Source organism: Coturnix japonica, chromosome 1 (assembly GCF_054131305.1).
Source record: "Coturnix japonica strain WE chromosome 1, WE-NBRP24, whole genome shotgun sequence".
Classification (NCBI taxonomy): domain Eukaryota; kingdom Metazoa; phylum Chordata; class Aves; order Galliformes; family Phasianidae; genus Coturnix; species Coturnix japonica.
This window is the reverse complement of record NC_140663.1, coordinates 178956574-178981546: the sequence shown is the minus strand read 5'-3', so window position 1 is coordinate 178981546 and position 24973 is coordinate 178956574. Positions and strand designations below refer to the sequence as shown.

The 24973-nt window shown below is 49.8% G+C and overlaps 4 protein-coding genes across 4 annotated transcripts; 2 read left to right on the top strand and 2 right to left on the bottom strand.

Annotated features, from left to right (window-relative positions):
• The first annotated feature begins 1022 nt into the window (after positions 1-1022).
• On the top strand, positions 1023-2557 carry LOC107306765 (hemoglobin subunit epsilon). Its single transcript, XM_015850113.3, has 3 exons — positions 1023-1159; positions 1268-1490; positions 2381-2557. The coding sequence occupies exons 1-3, from the start codon at positions 1068-1070 to the stop codon at positions 2507-2509; spliced, it is 444 nt and encodes a 147-aa protein (XP_015705599.1). The 5' UTR covers positions 1023-1067; the 3' UTR covers positions 2510-2557.
• Positions 2558-4653: 2096 nt separating this feature from the next.
• LOC107308556 (olfactory receptor 51G2-like) lies at positions 4654-11866 on the top strand. The gene is made up of 2 exons (XM_085536696.1): positions 4654-4939; positions 7438-11866. Exon 2 carries the CDS (start codon positions 7666-7668, stop codon positions 8623-8625), a length of 960 nt encoding a protein of 319 aa, XP_085392822.1. The 5' UTR covers positions 4654-4939; positions 7438-7665; the 3' UTR covers positions 8626-11866.
• A 507-nt stretch (positions 11867-12373) lies between these two features.
• LOC107308561 (olfactory receptor 52R1-like) lies at positions 12374-13442 on the bottom strand (the record flags this gene model as incomplete). The annotated part of the gene is made up of 1 exon (XM_015852528.3): positions 12374-13442. A coding segment is annotated over one exon (990 nt), but the record flags the coding sequence as incomplete, so codon positions are not given.
• Positions 13443-16377: 2935 nt separating this feature from the next.
• Positions 16378-17422, bottom strand: LOC107308566 (olfactory receptor 52R1-like). The gene has a single exon (XM_085542041.1). The coding sequence runs from the start codon at positions 17365-17367 to the stop codon at positions 16378-16380; it is 990 nt and encodes a 329-aa protein (XP_085398167.1). The 5' UTR covers positions 17368-17422.
• Between the last annotated feature and the right edge of the window lie 7551 nt (positions 17423-24973).

Sequence of the window (24973 nt, the reverse complement as noted above, 5' to 3'; positions counted from 1 at the left end):
CCATGGGCTGCATGTTGGCATCTGTCATGGGGCAGCTCTGGGAGAGCCATGAAACAGGGCGTGCTCCATGGAGTCCCATGCATGTGTTGCAAATGGAGGCTCTTGCATGGATATGAGGAAAAGCTTCTTTACAGGAAGGGTTGTTAAGCACTGGGATGGGCTGCCCAAGGAGGTGGTTGAGTCACCACCCCTGGATGTGCTTAAAACCATTTGGATGTGGTGCACAGGGCCATGATTGAGCAGAAGGCTGTTAGTTGGGCTAGGATGGCTGCGTTGTGGTTGGACTCAGTGATATTTAAGGTCTTTTCCAACTTGAGCAATTCTATGATTCTATAATGTGATCCTATGATCCTATGATTCTATGATTCTATGATCCTATGATCCTATGATTCTATGATTCTATGACTCTTCTATGATTCCATGATTCCATGATTCTATGATTCTATGATCCTATGATCCTATGATTCCATGATTCTATGATTCTATGATCCTATGATCCTATGATCCTATGATTCTATGATTCCATGATTCTATGACTCTTCTATGATTCCATGATTCTATGATTCCATGATTCCGTGATTCTATGATTCTATGATTCTATGATCCTATGATCCTATGATCCTATGATTCTATGATTCTATGATTCCATGATTCCATGATTCTATGACTCTTCTATGATTCCATGATTCTATGATTCCATGATTCTATGATTCTATGATTCTATGATTCTATGATTCCATGATTCCATGATTCTATGATTCTATGATTCTATGATTCTATGATTCTATGATTCTATGTGCAGCCCTTTCTCTGAAAAAGGGCCCAGGTCTGGTAGGGCAGCGCTGGGGGAAGGGTCAGACTGGGGATGGCTGGAGGCCCCTTAACTGCTGCCACACCCTGACCTCCCCCTCCTGTCTCCCCAGCACAAACTCCAACCCATCCCAGCCAATGACCCCACAGTGTGGGGTGGGGAGGAGCTGTCAGCAGTGGATAAAAGCCCTCGGGGTCTGCAGCTCAGCTCCAAGCTCTGAGTGCTCCCACAGCCACACGCCAACCCCACCGCCACCATGGTGCACTGGTCCGCCGAGGAGAAGCAGCTCATCACCAGCATCTGGAGCAAAGTCAACGTGGAGGAATGTGGTGCCGAAGCCCTGGCCAGGTAGGTCTGCTCCTGGGGTCAGCTCAGCTGCACCCTGGATACTGAAACCACTGCAGTTCTAGGAGGGAGTGTTAATGGTGTGTGCTTGTGTTCCCTGTCTCTCCGCAGGCTGCTGATTGTCTACCCCTGGACCCAGAGGTTCTTTGCCTCCTTTGGGAACCTCTCCAGCCCCACTGCCATCATGGGCAACCCCCGGGTCCGTGCTCATGGTAAGAAAGTGCTGAGCTCCTTTGGAGAAGCCGTGAAGAACCTGGACAACATCAAGAACACCTACGCCAAGCTGTCGGAGCTGCACTGCGACAAGTTGCACGTGGACCCCGAGAACTTCAGGGTGAGATGTTGGCAGCCTGAGCCCTTTCTGTGCACAGTTCTTTGCTTTGGATCAGGGGGTTCAATTTTTTTGTGTCATTGTAGCAATGGGAAGGAGAAAGTATTGTGAGACTGTAAGCTAAAGGAGGCACTTGGGTTGAGGGGAATGAAAGCAAATCAGGGAAAGGTGCAGCCTGGGCTGGGGGAAGCAGAGGTGGAGGGATGCTCAGCAGAGTACTGAAGGAAGTCATACACCCTATTGAATTCTATGGGAGGAATAGCAGTTCTGAAATGACAGAGCAGGTTTCTGGATTGTCCAGCATGGGCTGCCTGTCTGGATCGTAGAATCATAGAACCATAGAATGGCTCATTTTGGAAGGGACCTCAAAGCTCATAGAGCCATAGAATGGTTGGGTTGGAAGGGACTTTTAAGCCTCCCAGTCTCACTCCCTGCTGTGGGCTGGGTGTCCCCTATCAGATCAGGCTGCCCAGGGCCCCATCTACCACCTTGGGCACCTCTGGGGATGGGGCTCCCACAGATTCTTTGGGCAACCTGGGATAGAATGGGCAGCTCCTCTCCCCCTGACACCTGTAAATAAAAATGTGTAATTTCCCATTTACCAAAACAAACAAACAAACAAAAAAAATTAAAGTAAATTACAAGTGGTGTTTTGCAAGGTGTGTGTCAGGCCAAAGCAGCATCCCAAGAATAGAGGAAAATAGTCTCAAGGCTTTTTCTCCACCCGCTTCCCCTTTATTTTGGTAAGGATGGAGCAGACAGCTTTTTTTCCCCCCAGACTCAGATCTTTCTAGGCAATGAGTGGGCAATGAGGCTGTGCTGGGTGGGAAGAGGGGATGCTCCCTGGCCATCCACGCAGCACTAACCCTGCCTGTTCTCCACTTCTCCTGCAGCTCCTCGGGGACATCCTGATCATCGTCCTGGCCTCCCACTTTGCCAGGGATTTCACTCCTGCCTGCCAATTTGCCTGGCAGAAGCTGGTCAATGTTGTGGCTCATGCTCTGGGCCGCAAGTACCACTGAGCTGCAGCACAGCTGTGGCCATAGCCCCCAATAAACACCTGGAATGAATGTGGTCTGCCTGTCTGTGTTGGGGGCATATGGGGTGAACAACATGGGGCTGCTGAGGTGGCATTCTCATCACTCTGGGGTGCAGCCATGTGTGTGCTCTGCCTTGGTGTGAACGTGGGGCTGGGGGGAGAAAATCCATACCAAGTCCTGAAACACACCTGCGAAGGACCTGGCCCTGGGAGGGCTTCAGAGGGGGCTGCAATAGTAACTGGGGACTAGGAAGAAAGCAAGCCTGGTTCTCCTGACCAGGAGATGTTCTAGGAAATCAAAAATGAGGTGATTCTGTGACTCTGTGATTTGCCCAAGGAAGCTGTGGATGCCCCATCCCTGCAGCTATTCAAGGCCAGGCTGGATGTGGCTCTGGGCAGCCTGGGCTGGTGGCTGGCAACCCTGCACACAGCAGGGGGTTGGAGCTGGATGAGCACTGTGGGCCTTTGCAACCCAGGCCATTCTATGATTCCATGATTTTATGAAGCCAGCAGTGCCTGGGCACACAGCTCCCCACCTGTTGCTCCATCCCCCACCCAATGGTCCCCGTGGTGCTCAGAGCTGGGTGATGCATCATGCTCAGTTGTTTGTTCATTGGGATGAGGGTTACAAGGTTGGCTTTTATCTCCTATTTTATTACCCCCCGTAAGGAAAAAGTATAAGAGCACCCAGGACTCTCTGGAGGGCAGTGAGGATGTGGGGGATGGAGTGTTCCATGGAGAGCTGACATGCTTTGTGGCTTCCATCAGGAGGGCTGTGACCATGGGGTTGGCTGTGCACACACCCCAAGATGTGCTTTGGTGTTCCTTCACTGATGAGGAACTGCAGCCCAGGCCTGGTTCAGGTCTTGCTTTAAAATGATGGGAAAACCCTGAACCCGTATGAGCTGCTGCACAGAACGGATGGGAAGCTCTTCTCATCTTTTCTAGCGGGTTGATGGATTGCTCTCCTCACTCACAGCAGCTCCTCTCAGAGCTGAGGCAGAGCTGCCAAACTGATGAATGAACACACTGTGCTGCCTCGGAGAGCAATAAGGGAATCTCCACTGTGACAGCAGAGTAAAAACTGAATGGACTGTGTGAGAGGACTGTCAGAATTAGTTGGAAAAGACATTGTAGTGGAAGCTTGTCTCATAATAGAAGACATGCACAGCTTTAGTAGGTGTTAAGGAAAAGAAGTCAGATATCAGTGCTAGGATGACTGATGCAGTCTGTGCCATGAAAAATGGTGTGGTGTTATTTTGGTGCTTATGGGAGAAACTGCTGTGTTTGCTCCATAGGGAACCTGTTGTTTGGAAGTAAAGCACTCACAATTTGTGCTTAAAAACACACTGAATCCATCAAACCCAAGAGCCTTTTGAGAAATCCTTATTGGAGGTTTAATGCTGATCTGAGGAGCAGGTGGAGCAGTGCACTGATAGACTGATAGACCTTTATTTGTCCAGTGCACATCACGGCTGCTGTGCAGACACCCCACTGAAATGAACAACTCCTGCACAGGGACCCTTGTATTCACTACAGGGAAAACAACAGCTGAGGACATTAATGTGATTTTGATGTATCCACACCATCAAACAGGAGTGGTTGGCATGGTCTGGAGCAATTCACTGTGGAATTGTTTCTTTCGGGATGTTTCTGTTTATTTTATTTTATTTTATACATATCAAGTTTTCAGTGTTCGGCAGCATTAGAGAGAAAGAAACCTTTCCAGTGGGAAAGAAGGGCAGTATTACTGGTCTTGGCTCTTTCTTCATGTTTCAGCCTGTGTCCTGGTAATTAACTTAGTTGAAATGCATGACTGTGAAACACAAGCATTGCCAGGCGTGCTCTGGACTGCACTGCTGGATCATTTTCCATTGGCATCTTAGAACAATGTTCCAGCAAAGTGCTCCATAAATACTAGCCCTGACCTTAACTTTTTTTTCTGTTTTGCCTCTTTGCTTTGGTTACCCTGCCCATAACATGGAGGAAATAAAATGTATGTATCTTTAAAAGGATGTATTGGGATTCCCCTGCTGATCTTCAAAAAACAATGTGCACATCACCACGTGGAAGTGCTTTTGCACAGCCAAAATGTAGGCGCAGCCATAAAACAGTTGAAACCTTCTCAAACATAGGGAGAAAAAAGAATGAGACACCACCTCTGCCCTACACGGCCTGGCAGGGATGCCCTGTTTTTCTAGGGGCATAAAAACCTAAAGACTCACCGTATTTTACCCCAAATTCAGCGACAAAGCTAAGCAATGTTTCCAGGTTCCCAGGTGACTCGCTGCTGCTGGGATTTCACGTGGGTGTTATAAAAACAGACAGCCTCTCTTGCATGTGAAACGTTTGGGCAGCAGTGTGATTCCCTCCCCCTCTGCCTTGTGTGCCGAAGGACAACAGCCAAGCAGAGGTAAGGGGGTTGGGGGCAGCCGTGGGTTTCCATGTCTGTCTCACTTTATCACTGATGATTTAATTTTGCAAATGCTATTTTCCCTTCAGATTTTGTAATGAGAGGTTGTTTTGTTTCACAGTCAGTCTGCATATCTATCACTGCACTCTCCTGCAGCTCTTACACGCTTCTCTATTTATCAATCCTGCTGCAAAAACATCACCTAGCCATCAGGCAGCTACTGCCATCACACCCTGTAACTGCCTGTTTCCATCCGTCTCTCCATCTGCCCCTCCACCCATGCATCCATGCATCCATCCATCCATCCATCCATCCATCCATCCATCCATCCATCCATCCATCCACCCACCCACCCACCCATCCATCCATCCATCCATCCATCCATCCATCCATCCATCCACCCACCCACCACCCATCCATCCATCCATCCATCCATCCATCCATCCATCCATCCATCCATCCACCCATCCATCCATCCACACAGATTTTCATCACCTCTTCCCCTGTCTCCTGTCTGCTCTCCTCTGCCCCTCTGCTCTTGCTGTGCTACAGGGGCACTGCAGGGATTCAATGCTGATATCCACTGGACGTAGGTGAGGAGACTTCTACAGAGATCAATCCCCAGTGCTACAACTGCACATTCCAGGCAGGATTTAAGACTCTAAAGTCAGACTGTGAGAACTGTGTTTTCATCATGAGATCTTTCACAAAACACCAGTTATGCTCCATCTGCTGGTGGGATGGTGCCTGCTATGTCTGTGAAGCAGCGGGTGCAGAGCACACTTGGAGATGGGACCATGCAGTAGGTGAAGCATCACTTCCATCCCTTCTAGTCCTTGTGTACCACGAGCCTGGCAGATGGTGCTGTGAGACATGGCTGAGTGTTGTGCTCTATCAACAGCCTCCATCCTCATCCTTCTGCGTGCAGGGCTAAGCATCCCCCAGAGCCACAGCACCCACACCTCCCCCTGGCACAGCACTGAGCTGCGCAGTGCAAACCCATCCCTCAGAATGCAGAATAGCGGCTCACCTCTTTACCAGGGACCAAAACTGAAGGAGGGTGGGAGGAGCAGATGGGGGACATTCCTGCCTCAGGGTCACCAAGCAGCAATTGAGCTGAACAGCTCAGGGGAGCACAGAGCACAGGATGGGACATGCAGGCTCTGGGTGCAGGGCTCCATCTGTGCTGCGGTGCTATCAGCAAAGGAAAGCCATTTTTTTCCTGTTTTATGAATATTCACTCAGGACGCGGCAGCTGATGACACACAGAAAGAACAGCACAACCTTCTCATTTTTGCTGGTAGCCCAAAGCACATTTCCAGATAGATGAGAGTTAGGAACGTGTTCAGGTCTGATCACGCAGATTCAAGTACCCGAATCTCTGTTTTCATGTCACAGATAATTATAGCATCCTGGAAAGCCGAGTGCTAATTTAGCTAATTATTTAGCTGGCAAAGTGAAGTGTGGAGGCACAGATGCCTGGAGCCTTGTCTGAGACGTGGGGCAGTTGGAAATAGACTACTGCTATTTGTCATGGAGCGTTAATGAATTTTGCCACACGCCCTCCCATTAAACAATATCGTGTTCCTTGTTTGCATGGGCAGATGGAGTGTGAGTTCCTTGGGTGCTGAGGGCTGCGAAACTTTGGCTCCTTCCCCATCAGCCACTGCAGCCCCTGGTGAGAGCAGCAGACAAACCATGTGAAGCTATCTGCATTTTGTTCTACCTGCAACCCCAAAGCGTGCATCTGCTGCATCCAGAGCTTAACTTCTTTAAGCTTTGATGGCTGTCCTTCACAAAGCACTGCACTTCCCTGAGGTAGCTGTGGGCTGTGGTTTGGAAGCTCTGGGCTGAGAGTTCTGCAGAAGAAATGAGTGCTGGGTTTAAGAACACATTGCTCGATCTCACCTGTGAGCCTGTGCTGTGAGAACATCGCTGCTGAGGATGAGAGCTGCTGTCTGTATCATTGCTGCACGCCCCAATCAAAATACCCACTGCTTTGAATAGCTTGGTGAGCTGTCACCAAGAATGACAGCCCAAACCGGAACAGTAAATCGTCTTTGAAGAGAAGGGAAACAATAACATTCTAAATTTCCCATTGCATTAATCAAGTTAGACTCATGGGAGTGACTGTGTCCCCTGGGGGCCAAGACAGAAAACTTCCAGTAATTCCTTCTGTTTCTGTAGCTTCCAAGAACCCTCATGAAGGAATTATGGAATTCTGGGCTGGTTTGGGTCCTCAAAGCCCACCCAGCCCAACCCCTCCATGGGCAGGGACACCTCCCATAGTGCCCACAGCCCCATTCATGGGACATGGACTAGGAGGGAGAACCCTATGTGGAAAGCCTGAAGGGACCCTAATGGAGATGAGGATCGTGGATGGCTTATCAGAGCAGGAGAGCAGTGTCATCCATGGGGACCATGGGAGCAGGCTGCAGCAGTGCCCTGGGAGGAATGTAGGCTTGCTGCAATAGATAACATTATTTCCTGTTGTACAGGTGAGGATCCTGTGGAAATGAAGCAGGACCAAGTGCTGGGCTGGCACTGTGCCGTGCTAGTTCCTGGTCTGGTAGGAGCATTGAGGGGAGCAGAAGCAAGACCTCCACAATGACTGTGTCCAGACACTGGTTGGTTTTCATTGCCCTCAGAATCTCATCCTGCATCACCCTTGGACTGTTCATGAGCGTGAAGTCTTTAGCCCAGGCTGGCCTCAGCCCAAGCTGAGCATGTACCCCAGGAACAGCAGCCACGCTCAGCCTTTCCTGCTGTCAGGCCTTCCCGGGATGGCTCAGTTCCACCACTGGGTGTTCCTCCCTTTTGGTCTCATGTATCTGGTTGCAGTGCTGGGAAATGGCACCATCCTGCTGGTTGTCAGTGTGCATCGCCAGCTCCACCAGCCCATGTACTACTTCCTTTTGATGCTGGCCACCACCGACCTGGGCCTGACTCTGTCCACCCTGCCCACCGTGCTGCGCGTCTTCTGGTTGGGTGCCATGGAAATCAGCTTTCCCTCCTGCCTCATCCAGATGTTCTGCATCCACGTCTTCTCCTTCATGGAGTCCTCGGTGCTCCTGGCCATGGCCTTTGATCGCTACGTGGCCATCTGCTGCCCACTCAGGTACTCCTCCATCCTCACTGGTGCCAGGGTAGCTCAGATTGGACTGGGGATCATCTGCCGATGCACTCTGTCTCTTCTCCCATTAATCTGCCTCCTGACGCGGCTGCCTTTCTGTGGGTCGCATGTGCTTTCTCACCCCTACTGTCTGCACCAGGATGTTATACGGCTGGCGTGCAGAGATGCTACCCTGAACAGCCATTATGGCTTAACCTTGGTGCTGGTTGCAATCCTGGACTTTGCTCTCATTGTATTGTCCTACGTGGTGATATTTAGGACTGTGCTAGGCATCACCTCCAGGGAGGAGCAGGCCAAAGCCCTCAACACTTGTGTCTCTCACTTATGTGCTGTCCTCATCTTCTATATCCCTTTGGCTGGGCTGTCCATTATACACCGGTACAGAAGGAATGCTCCATCTATTAGCCATGCTGTCCTGGCCAATGTCTACTTCTTTGTCCCACCTATACTGAACCCAGTCCTCTACAGCATGAAAAGCAAGGCCATTTGCAAAGGCATCCTGGGGCTCCTGTGTCAGAGAGCAGCCTGGCCTGGCCATGCCCAGAACTTTTAAAATCATAGAATGGGTTGAGTTGGAAGGAACCCTTAAAGGTCACCTGGTCCCACTCCCGGCAATGAACAGTGACACCCACATCCCCACCAATGCTCAGAGCCCCATCCCCTGACCTCGAGTGTCTCCAGGAATGGGGCACCACCACCTCTCTGGGCAGCCACTGCCAGGGCCTCACCATCCTGATTGTAAACAACTTTTTCCTTATAAATAAATGAAATCTCCTCTGCTCTAGTTTGAATCTGTTCCCTCTGTTCCATCACACAGCCCTTCTTTCTTACAGCCCCCATAGACACTGCGGGTCACTCTCAGCTCTCCTGATAAGGTGGGACTTTCACCCACATGAAATGCCCATAAAAAGTGCCAGCCCAAATAGAAGAAGGAGGTTATGAGATCTGTAATTTAATGGGAAGAGCACGTTCAGAGTGCTCAGAAAGCTGAATGCTCTTTAAATGCATCAGCAGTCCAGCTGGGAAATGGGTGGAGTGCTTGGTGACAAAGGCTGAGAGCTGTACTTAGCAGCAAATAGCTCAGGAGATCTTGATCAGTTTGAAGCTGAAGACAGATCCATCCAAAATGTCACTTAGATATCATGAAGTCCCAGTACCAGGTGTTGCTCATCTTGGAACAAAGTTGGATGTGAAGCTGCAGAGCTGCTGGACAGGGGCATTGCTCTGTCTCAAATGGTCACAGTGCTGGAGGAGGTGAATATCAGCTTTCCTCTACCTGCAACAGGGTCTCCATGGGGTTCTCCCTGATCAGTGTGCAGGATTTCCTCTCCTGATGGGATGACAGTGGTTTTGAGAAAGAATATTGTGAATAAGCACATGAGTATAAACACATACAGGTAAAACTTTCAGGGTCAGCTGCGCTGCTGCAAGGGGAAATCCTCCTATGGCAGTGGGGCTTCTATGAGGGTGGCTCCAGCTGGAGGATCCCATTGGTGTAACACCTCCCTGACCTGCTGGCCACACTTTCTTTTGATGCAGCCGAGGATACAGTTGGTTTTTTGGGGTGTGAGGGTACATTGCTCATGTCCAGCTTCCCACTAATGGGTACCCATGGGCCTTTTTCAGCAAGGCTGCACTCAAGCCTTTCACACCCCAGCTTATATCGTTAATGGGGGGTTGCCTTGAGCCAGGTGCAGACCTTGCACTTGGAGTTGCCAAACCTCATGAGCTCTGCCTGACCCCACTGCTCAGCCTGTCTGGGTCCCTCTGGATGCTGACATCACTGATGAGGATATTGAAGAGTATTGGCCCCAGCACTGACTCCTGGGAGACACCACTTCTCACTGATCTCCATCTGGACCTGGAACCATTGACCACCACTTGATCCTGCAGCCAGTTCTTCATCCACCAAAGAGTCCACCCATCAAAACCCTGTCTTTCCAATTTGGAGAGAAGGGTCTTGTGTGGTACCAAGTCTTACAGGGAGCAGCTGAGAGAACTGGGATGAGGAGGCTCATTACGGCTCTCTCCAACTCCCTGAAAGGAGGTTGTGGAGAGGTGAGGTTCAGCCTCTTCTCTCAGATAACAGAGAAAGAAGAGGGTGGAATGGCCTCAAGAAGCAACAGATGAGGGTCAGGTTAGATATTAGGAGAAATTTCTTCTTGAAAAGAGTGGTCAGTCACTGGGACAGGCTGCCAAGGAGGTGGCTGAGTCTCCTTCCCTGGAGGTGTTCGAGGAAAGGGTGAAAGTAGTAATTAGGATTTAGTTCAGTGGGAAATTCTGGTGGTAGGTGGATGGTTGGGCTAGACAGTCCTGGAGACCTTTTCCAACCTTAATGATTCTATGATTCTATGTATGATTAATACTGGTGGAAATAAAACCCAATGGCAAGTCAGAGGCTACCATGGAATTGCCTTGGGTTGCCACCAGTAGCTAAGAAGGACTAGAAACACGGTGTGCAATGACATGAATGTGTCATTCAGGAGACAGAAGGAACATTGCAGGGATGCTCTCTGTGGGAGCAGTGAGATGTGATCCTAATGAGAGACTGATGCTGGGAAGAACTCCCTGCCAGGGCAGTGGTGACCTCAGGCACTGTCCTCAAAAGACTGGCCTCCTGAAAGCACTGGGCTGCCCACCCATCTATTCAGGTTTGTACTTTTTCAGCCATGAGACCATCTTTCAGTCTGGGTTACAAAACATCACCCAAAGCCAAATCACCCCATGAAATTGTGCTTAGTCCTTGATTTTGGTACAGACCTCCATGGCATTCCCACCACTTTGTCCAGCTGACTCACAAGAAGGAGCAGCATTGACTGGACAGACTCACGCTCCCTTCTCTCCCCAGTGACCAGCCCACCCCTGCTGCACAAAGATCCTGCTTTGACAGTCAGATCTGTTTTTAACACAGAAGGGAATTCAAGAGTAGGACGCTAAGCACTTGGCACTGTCTGATATTATTGGATGGTGATGGCACATGAGCACATAAGTGATGCAGCCCCTTGACATGTATCTGGTCAACAAAGATCCCCAGGGGTGCTTTCAAGACCTCTCCCATTTCCATTGCAGGATACAGGGTGGTGGACACTGATATGAGAGGAGGCCAGCTCCCATGTGCTCAGTGATAATGAGAATAACCAGGGATTTTGAGTATTCTGCAGAAAAATGGGGATCCTGCCACACCAGAAAGGCTGTGGGTGAACATCAGACCATGAAGATCAGTGCAGCTCTGCCTTAGGGCAACACTGCTCTCAGAATGGCTCTTAGATGAACTGCAGTTGTGTCTCTGCTCCTGTCCTTCCCAGCCTCATGCCTGTGGTCAGTTGTGGTGATACAAGAAGAATTTTACAGAGCAGCAGCTATGGATCAAGATAAGGACTTCACAGAGCAGTGGCTGCAGAGTAGGATAAACAGCATGAGAACCAAGGGCACCTCGAGGATAAGAATGAATGGCTCGTGGCTTTGAAGGGGGGTTTTAGGGCTGTTATTGCTGTAGCTTTCCTACAATTAGTGTGTGCGATTTTCGAATGCGCTCATTTGTCTGGTATAAAAGTATGGCTTTTTGGGCAATAAATGGAAGCACAGCTATATTTAACCATATAGATGTGTGGCTGTTTGTCCCAGTGTGCTGACTTTTTGCCTGCACATTCACCAACAGTCAGTGAACCACTGCTTCTGCTCTGCCTAAAGAGAAGAATGAAGGGAGCTGAAATTTGAGTATTCTCCAAAAATTGGTCTGACCCTTTTTTTCTCCTCGTCTGCTTTTCCTTCCATTTCCCTCCCACAGCATAACTGTATCTTCGCTCCTGGGGCCCATCTCCTGCCTCTGCACTGGTGTCCAGCTCAGACACAGAGCCTGGAGCAAAGCCTGCCCGTGGGCAGCCCCTGCTGTCAGAGCTGCTGTGGAGACAGAGAGCTCCGAGCAGTGCCAGGCCAGGTCAGAGATGCCCTCAGCACTTGGTAACGCTGCTCACATTGCACACAGAGCAGAGGTTCAGAACATGTTAGAGTCAGATTCAACACTTGAAACTGGGTCCCCATCTGAGCATCACCTCATTCAGCCTCCTACCTTTCTCACATACTGAGCAGTGGTTTTGTAAAACATGTTTTACGTCATCAGAGAGAAATCCTCATACTTTTCAAAGGATTTAATTTCATGTAGTCGTAAGAACACTTTGCACGTGAGACTTACTGCTGAAGTGCTTCCTGAGATATTCAGGAAAGGGAATGGAAAAGAAAATCCAGACATGTCTGCAAGAATGTGCGCTCCATGCACCAATGAGGTGTTTCTCCATGAACAAAGAGCCACAGTGCTAACTCAGGAAACTGAACAGTGTTCCCCATCAATCATGAGCTCAGTTTATGGCACACAGACAAAGGTCAGATTCCCCTCCTCTGGAAGAGGACAGCTATCTTGTCCCTGAGTTGCTTGGTTCTGACCCCGTAAATGATGGGGTTTAATGTGGGGGGCAACAGAAGGTAGATATTGGCTACTAATATATGGATCTGATGAGGGATGCTGTGTCCAAAACGGTGGGTGAGGACTGTGAAGAGGGCAGAGACATAAAACGCAAGGATGACACAGACGTGGGATACACATGTATTAAAGGCCTTCAGCTGTGTGTCTGAGGCTGACAGCTTCAGTACCACCCTCAAAATCATAGTGTAGGACACAGCGATCACTGCAAGGTCAAATCCCATCACTGCAAAAGCTGCAAAGAGTCCATAAGCAGCATTGACTCTGGTGTCCTCACATACCAGCTTCACCACGGCCATGTGTTCACAGTAAAAATGGGAGATGACACGATGATGGCAGAAGTCCTTCCTACGGAGCAGGAAACAGGCAGGACTCACCATGAGGACTCCACGCAGCAGCACCAGGCTCCCCAGAGCTGCCACCACCGGCATGGAGAGGATGCTGGAGTGCCGCAGGGGATGGCAAATGGCAAAGTAGCGATCCAAGGCCATGGCCATGAGCACACCTGACTCCACTGCGGTGAAGTTGTGGACAAAGAACAACTGAACAAGGCAGGAAATAAAGCCAATCTCCCCAGAGCCCCGCCAGAAGATGGCGAGCATTTTGGGCAACATGGATGTAGAGAGGACCAGGTCAGTGAAGGCCAGCATGGCCAGGAAGAGGTACATGGGCTCATGCAGGCTTGACTCTGTCTTGATGACGATGAGAAGGATGATGTTCCCCAGCACAGCTATGACGTACATGATGCAGAAGGGGAAGGCAATCCAGAACTGCTCCTTCTCCATCCCAGGAATGCCAAGCAGGAAGAAGGTGGGGGGTTGGGAGGAGCCGGTGGAGTTAACAGAAGACACGGAGCCAATGAGGCAATGGATGAGGCAAACATCACAGAAGTGTCAGTAACCACCCAAAACGTTTCCCTGACTGAGCTGCAAGTTCTGTGAAAGATTTTCAGGCGGTATCCAGGTGAGCCCTTTGTCTCCTGGATGCTCCACTGTTGGGAATATGTGGCCAACAGAGTGGATTGAGAGAGCAGAATGGCCAGTGAGCAGGGATCCCTCATTAAGAATAGGAATATTGTTGACATCATTGTAAAAAGGGGCCATCCTTCCCTCGCTGGATGTAATTATTGTCCGAGCGGAAGGAGAGGCATCCCCACAGGAAAGTCCGTGCCAGCCAGGAAATAATTGAATCACAGGATCACAGAATTGTAGGGGTTGGATGGGACCTCCGGAGCTCATTTAGTCCAAACCTGCTGCAAAGCAGGCTCCATGCTGTGGGGTGCACAGGTGGGTGTCCAGACTGGTCTAGAGTATCTCCAGAGAAGTAGAACCCACAGCCTCCCTGGGAAGCTTGGTCCAGTGATCCGTCATCCCCACTGTGAAGAAGTTCCTTTGCATTCTGGTGCAGAACATCTGGTGCTCCAATTTACAGCCACTTCCCCTTGTCCTGTCCCCACAGACCACTGAAAATAGGTTCATCATGTCCTTTTGTCTCCCACACTTCAGATATTTACAAACATTAATAAGAACACCTCTGAATCTTAGTTTCTGAAGGCGAAAAAGACCCAGTTCGCTCAGCATTTCCTCATAGGGTAGATGCTCCAGGCCCTTCATCATCTTTGGGGCCTTCTGCTGCACTGGACCCATCACCGACCCCCAGTGAGCAACTCCGCTCACAGCTCTCCAACCACACTTTGCACCGCCAGTCACCACCCTCTGAGCTCATCCTGTCAACCTGTTCTCAGCCCACTTTGACACCCACTCATCTATCCCACACTTTATCGGCTTCAGTACCAGGACGTTGTAGGAGGCTGTATCAAAAGCTTTGATGAAGTCAAGGTAGATGATGTCCACTATTCTCCCTCCATATACCCAGGCAATGATGCCAACACAAAAGGCTATGAGGTTGGTCGAGCAGGATCTTCCCTTCGTGAGTCCACACTGACTATTCCTGATGGCCTTGTTCTCTTCCAGTTGCTTGCAGATGTCATCTAGAACAGGCTGTTCCATCACTTTTCCAGGGGCAGAGGTGGGACTGACTAGACTGTAGTTTCCTGGATCTTCCTTCTTGCCCATTTTGGAGACCACAGTGACACAGGCTATCCTCCATCTTCAGGCAGCTCTTCTATTCTCCATGACTTGTCAGAGATGATAGAGAGCAGTTCAGCAGTCACCTCTGCCAGCTCCCTCAGCACACGTGGATGCACCCCATCGGGTCCCATGGATTTGTGCACAATGACCCCACCCAGACTCTCTGAGACCACCCCCTCCTCAACCTGAGAGAAGCTCTCAGTTTCCCAGACTCTCTCTCTCCCCTCCAGTGTCCAGGAATCCTGAGGGTCCGTCTTTGAAGTGAAGACCAATGCAAAGAACCTGTTCAGCATCTCCACCTGTTACAGCATCCCCTGTTACCAGGACACCTCCCTTGTTAAGAAGGGGATCCTCATTGTCCTTGGCCTTTCTTTTCCTGTTAACATTCATTAAAAAGAAAAAAAAGAAAATAAAAGAAAACAGAAAACCCCTTATTATCCTATATCTTCTTCACCAGCTTCAGCTGCAGTTGAACTTTAGCCTTCCTTCTCACTTCCTACAAACGCTGACAACACTCCTGTACTCATCCCAAGAGGACAGGCCCTTCTTATACGTTTCATAAACCTTCTTCTTCCCTTTGATCTTCTCCATGAGCTCCTTGCTCATCCACGCATGTCTTCTGCCTCCCTTCCCCAATTTCCTTCTCTTAGGGGTTCACAAATCTTGAGCTTGGAAGAAGTGCCAATTAAATGTTGCCAAGCTCTCATGAGCCTCTTTACATTATAGCACTCTCGCCTATGACACCTCCAATTAAGTCCTGTAAACTGTCAAAGTTGGCTCTCCAAAAGTCCAGGATAGCAGTTCTACTTTTTGCCTTATTTCTTCCACACAAGATCCAGAACTCGACTGTCTTGTGATCACTAAATCCCAAGGTGCCCCCAACCTTCACATAACTAGCAAGCCCATCCATGCTGGAAAGAAGAAGATCCAGAAACACCTTTGGACCATGGACCACCATGGAGAAATGTACCTGGTGGAACGAGCTGTGCTGGTGGTTGTATATAATGACCTGGAAAAGGAGCACTTACCTCAAAATACAGAGAGCACTGTGTGCACGTGTTCATTGTGGTACAAGTTTGCAGAGTGCACTCTTGACACTTGGCATATGCCATCCCAGTGCAAGTCATGATGTGGAAAGTTGCAGAGCAGAGGTGTTCAACTTTTTTGCTGGGTCTGTATTGAGTGAAGAGTAATGTTCTTGGGTTGAAGTTTGGGTTATTGCTGAGGGATGGATGTGCCCCCAGAGCTACTTGACAGGAAAGAGCTGTTGTCATGATGGATGGTGGCAGAGGATAAACATAACCACTACATCATACAGGACAAATGCAGTCTGCAGGCTACAGGATGGACTTGCCAGATGTAAAGGAACAAATGGCGGGTGAACTTGATGATCATCTGCAATGATATTCCTGCCTCTCCATTGTTTTAAAGCTGAGGGAGAGAGAGCAGGGAGCAGAGCCACCCCATGGGCAGCCCCTGTTGTCAAGGCTGCCATGGACACACAGAGCTCTAATCAGTGCAAGGCCACATTGGAGATGTCCTCTGTACCTGGTGATGCAGACAGAGCAAAAATTCCCAACAGTGTAAAAGCCAGATTGAAAGCCTTTCCACCATCTTTAATTTCACAGTGAAAGGAAAAGAAAATCTAGCAACAGTGCTCTCCATGTACTCCATGAACTGAGGAAGGGTATTTCCTGGAACAAAGAGACACAGCACGAACTGTTCAAATATATGAAAGTCACCAGTAGATAATGAGAACCATTTGAGACACAGACACAAACCCGATTCCCCTCTGCTGGAAGAAGACAACAATTTTGTCCCTGAGTTGCCTGGTTCTCAGCCCATAAATGATGGGGTTTAACATGGAGGGCAACAGAAGGTAGAGGTTGGCCACCAATATATGGATCTGCTGAGGGATGTTGTGTCCAATGCGGTAGGCGAGGAAACTGAAGAGGGCAGAGACATAAAATGTAAGGAGGATACAGATGTGGGATACACATGTATTAAGGGCCTTCAGCTGTGTGTTGGAGGCTGACAGCTTCAGTACCACCCTCAAGATCATAGTGTAGGACAGAGTGATCCCCATAAGGTCAAATCCTGTCACTGCAAAAGCTGCAAAGAGTCCATAAGCAGCATTGACTCTGGTGTCCTCACATACCATCTTCACCACAGCCATGTGTTCACAGTAGGAATGGGAGATGACACGATGATGGCAGAAGTCCTTCCTACGAAGCAGGAAACAGAGAGGACTCACCATGAGGACTGCACGTAGCAGCACCAGGCTCCCCAGAGCTGCCACCACTGGCATGGAGAGGATGCTGAAGTGCCGCAGGGGATGGCAAATGGCAAAGTAGCGATCCAAGGCCATGGCCATGAGCACACCTGACTCCACTGTGGAGAAGCTGTGGACAAAGAACAACTGAACAAGGCAGGAAATAAAGCCAATCTCCCCAGAGCCCCGCCAGAAGATGGCGAGCATTTTGGGCAACATGGATGTAGAGAGGACCAGGTCAGTGAAGGCCAGCATGGCCAGGAAGAGGTACATGGGCTCATGCAGGCTTGACTCTGTCTTGATGACGATGAGAAGGATGATGTTCCCCAGCACAGCTATGACGTACATGATGCAGAAGGGGAAGGCAATCCAGAACTGCTCCTTCTCCATCCCAGGAATGCCAAGCAGGAAGAAGGTGGGGGGTTGGGAGGAGCCGGTGGAGTTCACAGAAGACATGGAGCCCTTCTTGTCTCTTGCCTACCCCGAGGGCTCTTACAGCCTGTAACAAAGTACCAGTTACCTTCGAGAAGATGTGTTCAGCAGCAAGCACAGACTGCGGGGAGATGCGTTGGTTTTAGAAATGAAGGAGAGCCAGCCCTGGGACAGCTGGGACACTTTTCTCACAAGCTTCCTGTCAGTTCCCACTTTATTTATTGAGTGCTATTGGAGCAAGCAAATCAAACTGTTACTGGTTCAAGCTGAGCTGGAAGAATGTTCTCCTGATATGCTCCCACCTCCAAAGCATGTTCAGCCCAGTATACATGATGCACCACAGAACTGATCATCCCAATATGTGATGGACCCATGAGGTCATCACGTCTCATCCCTCACTCTCAATAATCAGACTGTGTATTGGAGAGAATTGTTCTGATGCTTCTTGAATTGCACCGAGCTCATTGCTGTGCCCGCTGCCCTGCCTGTTCCAGTGCCTGTTGGTGAAGGACCTTTTCCTGATACCCACCCTATCTCTCCCATACCACAACTTCATGCTGTTCCCTTGCTTTGGTTTGAGTTGCTTTTCCACAGAGTTCCTTATCAGAAAAACAGTGGAGGGAAGCACAGAGAAACCAGTTCTTTCCTGGGTAAAGCTAGCTGTTCCCAAATGCATCCAAGTTTTGAGGTGGGATTTGGCCACTCCGAGGCCCTGGTGTGCCAGTTCACCAAGCTCTCATCCTGGAGCACAGTACTTGGTGGACTACCTCCTCAGCAGCAGCCAGGGGTTGGGTTTTGGAGCACTCCGGCTCTCTGAGGGATGCATGTAGTGTCAGCTGGAGGATGCTAAGAGGATCCAAATAGTTTTGCACTGTTTTCGTAACAGCCCAATTTGTCCATAAAACACGACACTGCTTCCCACTCATCTCTACCTAGGAGCATCCCTTAGCATAACAGCACAAACTTTTTATTTCTTAAATGCTTTATAACAGACGGACTAATTAAACATGTACCTTGACAGGCCTGATGAATCCACAAGCATCCTCAGGAGTCCAAAGAGAACGGTCATCCTGTTTGTATCCAAGGCAGGTCATGACTAGGCAGGTAAGAAAATGGAAGAATTCATCCCTTGGCACCCAGAATTCTTTATCTGCCCTATTGTATGCTCACAAATGACTATTGTAAACCATGTTTTCTTTTCACCAAAAATACAAATCCAGCAGAGATGAATGTTTCTCTGCTGGTGCCGGAGATACCGCAGGTATCAGGAGGCTTGCTGGGTAGTGAGGGAAGTGCCCGTATATCTTTGCATTCAGGGGAGGTGCTTGCAAGGAAAGATCTCTAATTCGGGGGAACATATCTGAGCTCCATAGGCTTTTGGTGCAATAGAAATACCTGACAAAGGCAGAAGATGCTGCTGAATTTTTCTTCATCTGCTTTCTTCTGTTTTCTTACCGTGTGTTTTATGTGTTGCATCAAATCAAAATTCAATAAACAGCGCATGGCTATGTCTTGGGGAGTACAAAAAAATACCTTTGCTCTTGATTACAGCTGGTGCCTCATGCATTGAAGAGAGTGTGCACTCACCCCAGCATCCCTCTGCCTTATTCTGAAAGCTGCAGTACCTGAACTCTTCACCCCTAGATCCCTAAATGAACTCCTACGTTGTCAGACTACCCAAAATATGTTAAAGCACAGCCAGATCATATTTCCCACTGGGTCTGATGTCATCCTGGTAAGTGCAGCATCTAGATGATATGGATTTGTATGGATCTACCTTGTATCACCCCATTGCTCAGTAGTTCAGCTCCTGTGATGAGCCAGAAAGCTGCTAATTGGGCTCCTCAGTCTGAAAAGAAAAGCAGCAAATGCGTAAGACTGTCTTGATGACCTTCCGCAAGGCCTGATGGAGACATCTGACTTTGTCAGCGTGGGTTCAGGTGGGGAAATTTTCAAGACAGGAACCTGAATTCTGATGGGATCTCTTCAATTCTAGGAGACCAAAGAGACTGCAAACCCCGTTTTGGAAGTTTTAGCCCAAGGGCATGGTGTGTCCTATAAGCACAGGCAGCACTGCTCAAACAGGGAGCAAACACAGACCTGCCTCCCTGGAGAACCAGTCCAAGGGTTGGTGAAGAACCAGTTGCACAGACTAGACATCAAATGCTGCATTAAATCCAGAACCATGTGGTTTTGGTTGTAGAGTCAAAGTAAGCATCTATATGGATTTGCTTTTCTTATTTAAAAAGAAAATCATCTACAGGACACTGAATTCAACCCTATGGGAAAGGTCAGCTAATTTTGTTGAGCAAGTCAATAGAGGGATCAATTTACCAAATGATAAACAGAGAAGCATGCAAAGCAGTCCAAAGTACACCTGGAAATGGGCACAGAGGGGATGCAAAGTCATTATCAGCAACCATCCAGCTCTGCAGAAGCTTTGTTCTGAAGCACTGCCAGCTCCTGTAACACTCAATTAGGGAGCAAAGCCCTGAGGCAGTGCTATGGGATTTGGAGAACCCCCCTCAAAGGCAGTGCTCCAGCAGAGCCCATTCCTCTCCTGCAAACACTGCAGCTCACTCAGCCCCTGAACACGGCTCAGCTCCTGGCTTTCTCCCCATAGGTGGGGAAAAGGGGTTGCTTGAGAAGCCCTGCAGCACAGACAGGGCAGTGCTGGTGACCTGGCAAGAGCCTTCAGAAATCATCCTGGGGCCGTGGGCACTTCAATGGGACAGTGCAGGCAGCAGAAAGAAGGGAGGGCAAGGCATGACCAGGGGGAGTGAGAGCCTCAGGACCAGTCAAGTTCTGCCCCAACCCTCAATACTCACCCGCCTTCTGCAGGTTTCCAGGCAGGGACTGGGCACTGTGGGGACCAGGAGATATTTATAAGCTGCCAGGTAAATCTTAGCAGAGAGTTCTGAATTTCCCCCGCCAATTATCATGTAATTAGGGAGAGCAAAAGAAACAAAAGTCAACTTTTAATCACCCCAGTGCTGATGAGCTCATTGTCTGTGGTACAGTTTTGGTCTAAAACTTTGGTCAGTTTTATGGCTGTTTTCTTGCAGTCACTTCCATAGTGTGTTGAGTTACTTGCTCTGTGTTGGGGCTCATTGTGCCTCCCTGTGCTGTTTTTGTGCTGTCCACACAGTATGGAATCATGGAATGGTTTGGGTTGGATGGGACTTGTACAGATCATCAGGGTCATGCCCCGTGGATGCCATGCTTGGGCTCCTGCAACTCCTTGTCCTCTCTCCATCATTGTGCAAACCATGCTCCCACCCTCCCCTCCATCTCTCTCCTTATCCTGCCCCTTCCCTATTTTCCTGCCTTTTGCTTGTGAATTGAGGTCTTTTCTCCCCCTCCTGGAGTCAGCTGGGACCAACAGACAGTTCAGCCAGCCCAGTCTATGGCTTCACAATCCTGCACGGGATTCTCCCTGAGACCTCCTGACCTGTGTGCCTGATTTTTGCTCCTTGTAAATGCTGCTGAACTCTACAGAATGCAATTCAACGCTATGGAGAACCCTGAAAAGCAGGAAAATGCCTCTGGATCTCATTTAGTTCTCGTAAGAAGCCCAGGGCTGTCACAGTACACACTCCGTGCTCACTTCTCACCTAAGTGCTGTCATAGGCCTTGGAGCTGAACCATAGTCCCAAGACATGCCAGTGTCCATCGCTGTCCTCTCCAAATGAGACAACGCATGCAAATGTAAGCTTGCTTAATTGGGGAAGAACCTCCAGTTAGCAAGGAGAAAGAGGAAGAGGAAGGCTAACTTCTTTGCATGGCCATCCACAAGGTAAAGGAAGAGATCAACAAGAAGAGGCAAACATCATAGAAGTGTCAGTAACCACCCAAAACGTGTTCCTGACTGAGCTTCAGGTTATCAGCAGTCTCAGAGGGGGCTTCTGTGCACAGAGCACACAGGGCTAACACAGGGCAAACACAGCATTGTGGATGTCAGCACTTCTGAGCCGGCCCAGTGTCAGTCTGTGAGGAAACAGACCCACACTCGATGGAGCTGTTGCTGGTCTCCCAGGCAGGTGGGGAGGCAGCGGCATCCCATGGTCAGCAGGGAATGAAGGAAGACTTAAAGGCCTTGGCATAGTTGGTGAAAATGTCTGGGGTGCAAGACATTTCTTCTTCCCTCCTTCCATTTTTGGGTGATGACGTGAGCTGGAATGGAAGGATCCCATCCTTAAATGCTTGGCTACGACACAGGCTATGGATTCTTTGATAACGGCTGGTTCTCTAAGACACCAGTCCTGACAGTAATACATGGGAGAGGTTTATCTCCCAGGGCAAAAGGGTTCTGGGACAGGAATTAACGGGACTCCTCTGGAGAGCTTTGAACTGGATTTGAATGGGAATGTGGCTGTAACTGGGCTTGCACTGGTGGGGCAGCGCTGTGGTACTGATGAAGACCAGGAGGTCTCCCATCCCCCTAGGATGAAATCAGCTCGCTCAGCTGACTGGACTTCAGTAGGGCCAACTTTGATCCTTTCCAGCAATTGCTAAGGGAAATCCCGTGGGACAGAGTACTTGGAGGTAGAGGGCCCCAAGACAGTTGGTTAGCATTGAAGGACTGCTTCTTCCAAGCTCAAGATCAGAGCATCCCAACAGGTAGGAAGTCAAGAAAAGGAGCCAGGAGACTTGCATGGTTAAACAGGGAACCGCTGGGCAAGCTCAAGTGGAAGAAGAGAGCGTCCAGATCATGGAAGGAGGGGCTGGCCACCTGGGAGGAAAACAAGACTGTTGTCAGAGGGTGTAGGGAGGGAAGTCAAAAAGTCAAGGCCTCCTTAGAATTCAACCTTATGAGAGAAGTCAAGGAGAACAGAAAGGGCTTCTTCAAAGATATTGTAAATAAAACTAGCACTAGAGGCAATGTAGGCCCCCTGACGAATGAGGTGGGTGCCCTGGTGACAGAAGGTGCAGAGAAGGCAGAGTTATTGAATGCCTTCTTTGTCCATAGTGCTGGAGGCTGTCCTGAGCAGCCCCATAGCCCTGAAGCCCCAGAGGAAGTGGGAATAAAGGAGGAGTTTGCCTCGGTTTATGAGTTCTGCGTTAAGGACCAGTCAAGCAATATGGACATCCATAAATCCAGTGGTCCTGATGGGATGCACCCACGGGTGCTGAGGGTGCTGGGGGAAGTCATTGCTAAGCCACTGTCCATCATCTTTGGTAAGCTGTGGGGAATGGGAGAGGTGCCTGAGGACTGGAGGAAAGCAATTGTCACTCCAGCCTTCAGAAAGGGCAGGAAGGAGGACCCGGGTAACTACAGACCGGTCAGCCTCTCCTCCATCCCTGGAAAGGTGATGGAACAAATTATCCTTGGCACTGTCCCCAGGTATATAAAGGATAAGAGGGTTATTTTACTGTGGAGACTAGCTACAGAGCGGGTAAGACTGTGCTGGGCAAGGGATGTGGAGTAGAAAAAGCCAAAAGAAAAGCTGTTTTTAAGGCTTTTCTGAAGGCAGTAACAGTGCTTTGCCTGTGCTGGGGAGCTGTCAGCTTGTGGGCAGGCTCCTGGTCATCAGGGGTGGAGCTGACACAGTCGAGGCAGTTTAAACAGCCTGAGAACGTGTTGTTACTTGCCATCAAGGTCAGCACCTGACCACAGGCTTTAAAAGGCCTTAAGGAGCTCGGAGCCAGCTTCTGCCCACAGCTCGTCCCAGGTTGTTGGCCACTGGTTTTGCTCATAGTGAGCCGAGTTGTTCAGTGAGTGAGCATTGCCCGTAGGGTGATACAGATGTGCTTGTAGGAGGTGGCTCAAGTGGTGATGGCTGTAGGTATTGGCCTTCCTTGCTTGGCTTTCCATCTCTCCTCTTGGTGGTCTCTGAGACTGCAGCATAATTATGGTCTCTACCAGACAGGGGTCCTACTCCACAAAAATTATGGCAGCCCGGACAGGGGCCAGCCCAGAAATGTGTCAGTTCAGGTTTCCTGCTGTTCGGAGTGCCTGGGCTTGCTGCTGCCTGGGGAGGGTGGCAGGGATTCCATCTGTGTGAGATGTGAGCAGGTGGACGAGCTGCTAAGCCTGGTGGTGGAGCTCAGGGAGGAAGTGCAGAGGCTGAGGACCATCAGGGAATGCGAGGGGGCGTTCGACTGGTGGAGTCACTCTCTGGCATCCCAGAAGGAGGAGGACCACAGAGAAACCCCCGAAAAGCGGCGACCCCCTGCCCTGTCACAGGAGGACAGTCCTGACTGATGAGGGGGGCTGGCAGAGAATCCCGACTCGCCATCGTGGGTGCTCCCCCTGCCTGCCTGCCTCGTGTCCATCGCTCCCCCTGAGCAACAGGTATCAGGCATTGGAAATGGAAGAGGAGATGAGTGGAGAGAGGATGGAGGAACTGTCTAAACGGGAACCTAAGGCAAGGCGGCCACCCCCATGCCTGAGGAGTTCATCTGCCAGGAAAGTAAGAAGGGTGGTTGTGGTGGGTGATTCCCTTCTTAGAGGAACAGAGGGCCCCATATGCAGACCAGAGCTGTGCCATCGGGACATGTGCTGCCTTCCTGGGACCGGGTCAGGGACATGACCAGGAAACTCCCTAAGCGGATTAGGCCCACTGATTACTTTCCATTACTAATAGTTCAGGCGGGTAGTGATGAAATTGTTCAGAGAAGCCTGAGAAATATGAAAAGATATTTTAGGGGTTTAGGGCGTTTACTTGAAGGAGCAGGAGCTCAAGTCATTATTTGGTCCATACCTTCAGGGGAGTGAGGGACGTAGAACAGGCCTGGAAAGTACACGTATTGAATAAATGGCTCAGATGCTGGTGTCATACCAGAAACTTTGGGTTCTTTGACCATAGGTCAGTTTACCCAGGTCTTGGCCATGGAACCCACCTATCTCAAAGGGGACAATGAATTCTATCTCAGGAGCTGTCGGGGCTTATCAAAAGAACTTTATACTAGCTACGACAGGGGGAGGGGATGAAACAGGGCTTACAAGAAACGAGTGTAGGGGAACAGAGCTTGAGCTGGGGGTGAGGCAGGCAACACAGCTGAAGTGCATGTACACCAACGCACGCAGCATGGGCAACAAGCCGGAGGAGCTGGGAGCAGCTGTGTGTCAGGCGGACTATGACCTGGTTGCTATCGCTGAAACGTGGTGGGACAGCTCCCATGACTGGAGTGCTGTGATGGGTGAGTACAAGCTCTTCAGAAGGATCAGGGGAAAAGCCCGCAGGGGTGACACCTTGGTGGGGACTGTTCTAGACCGCCCCATCAGGATGGATGGATGGATGACACATTCTACGAACAGCTTGCTGAAGATGTGCCATCGCCAGCACTTGTTGTCTTGGGAGACTTCAGCTTCCCTGATGTATGTTGGAAATGGAACACAGCACAGAGGAAGAAGTCGAGGAGGTTTCTGGTGTAGGTGGAAGATGCTTCCTTACACAGCTGGTACGTGAGCCTACCAGGGTTGATGCCATGCTAGACCTGCTCTTCACTAACAGTGAAGGACTGGTGGGTGATGTGAAGGCAGGGGACTGTCTTGGGCAGAGTGACCATGAAATGGCAGAGGTTTCTGTTCTTGGAAATGTCAGAAGGGTGAGCACAAAACTGCTGTCCTGAACTTCCAGAGGGCGGACTTTGACCTGTTCAGGACAATTGTTGCAGGGGTTTCTGG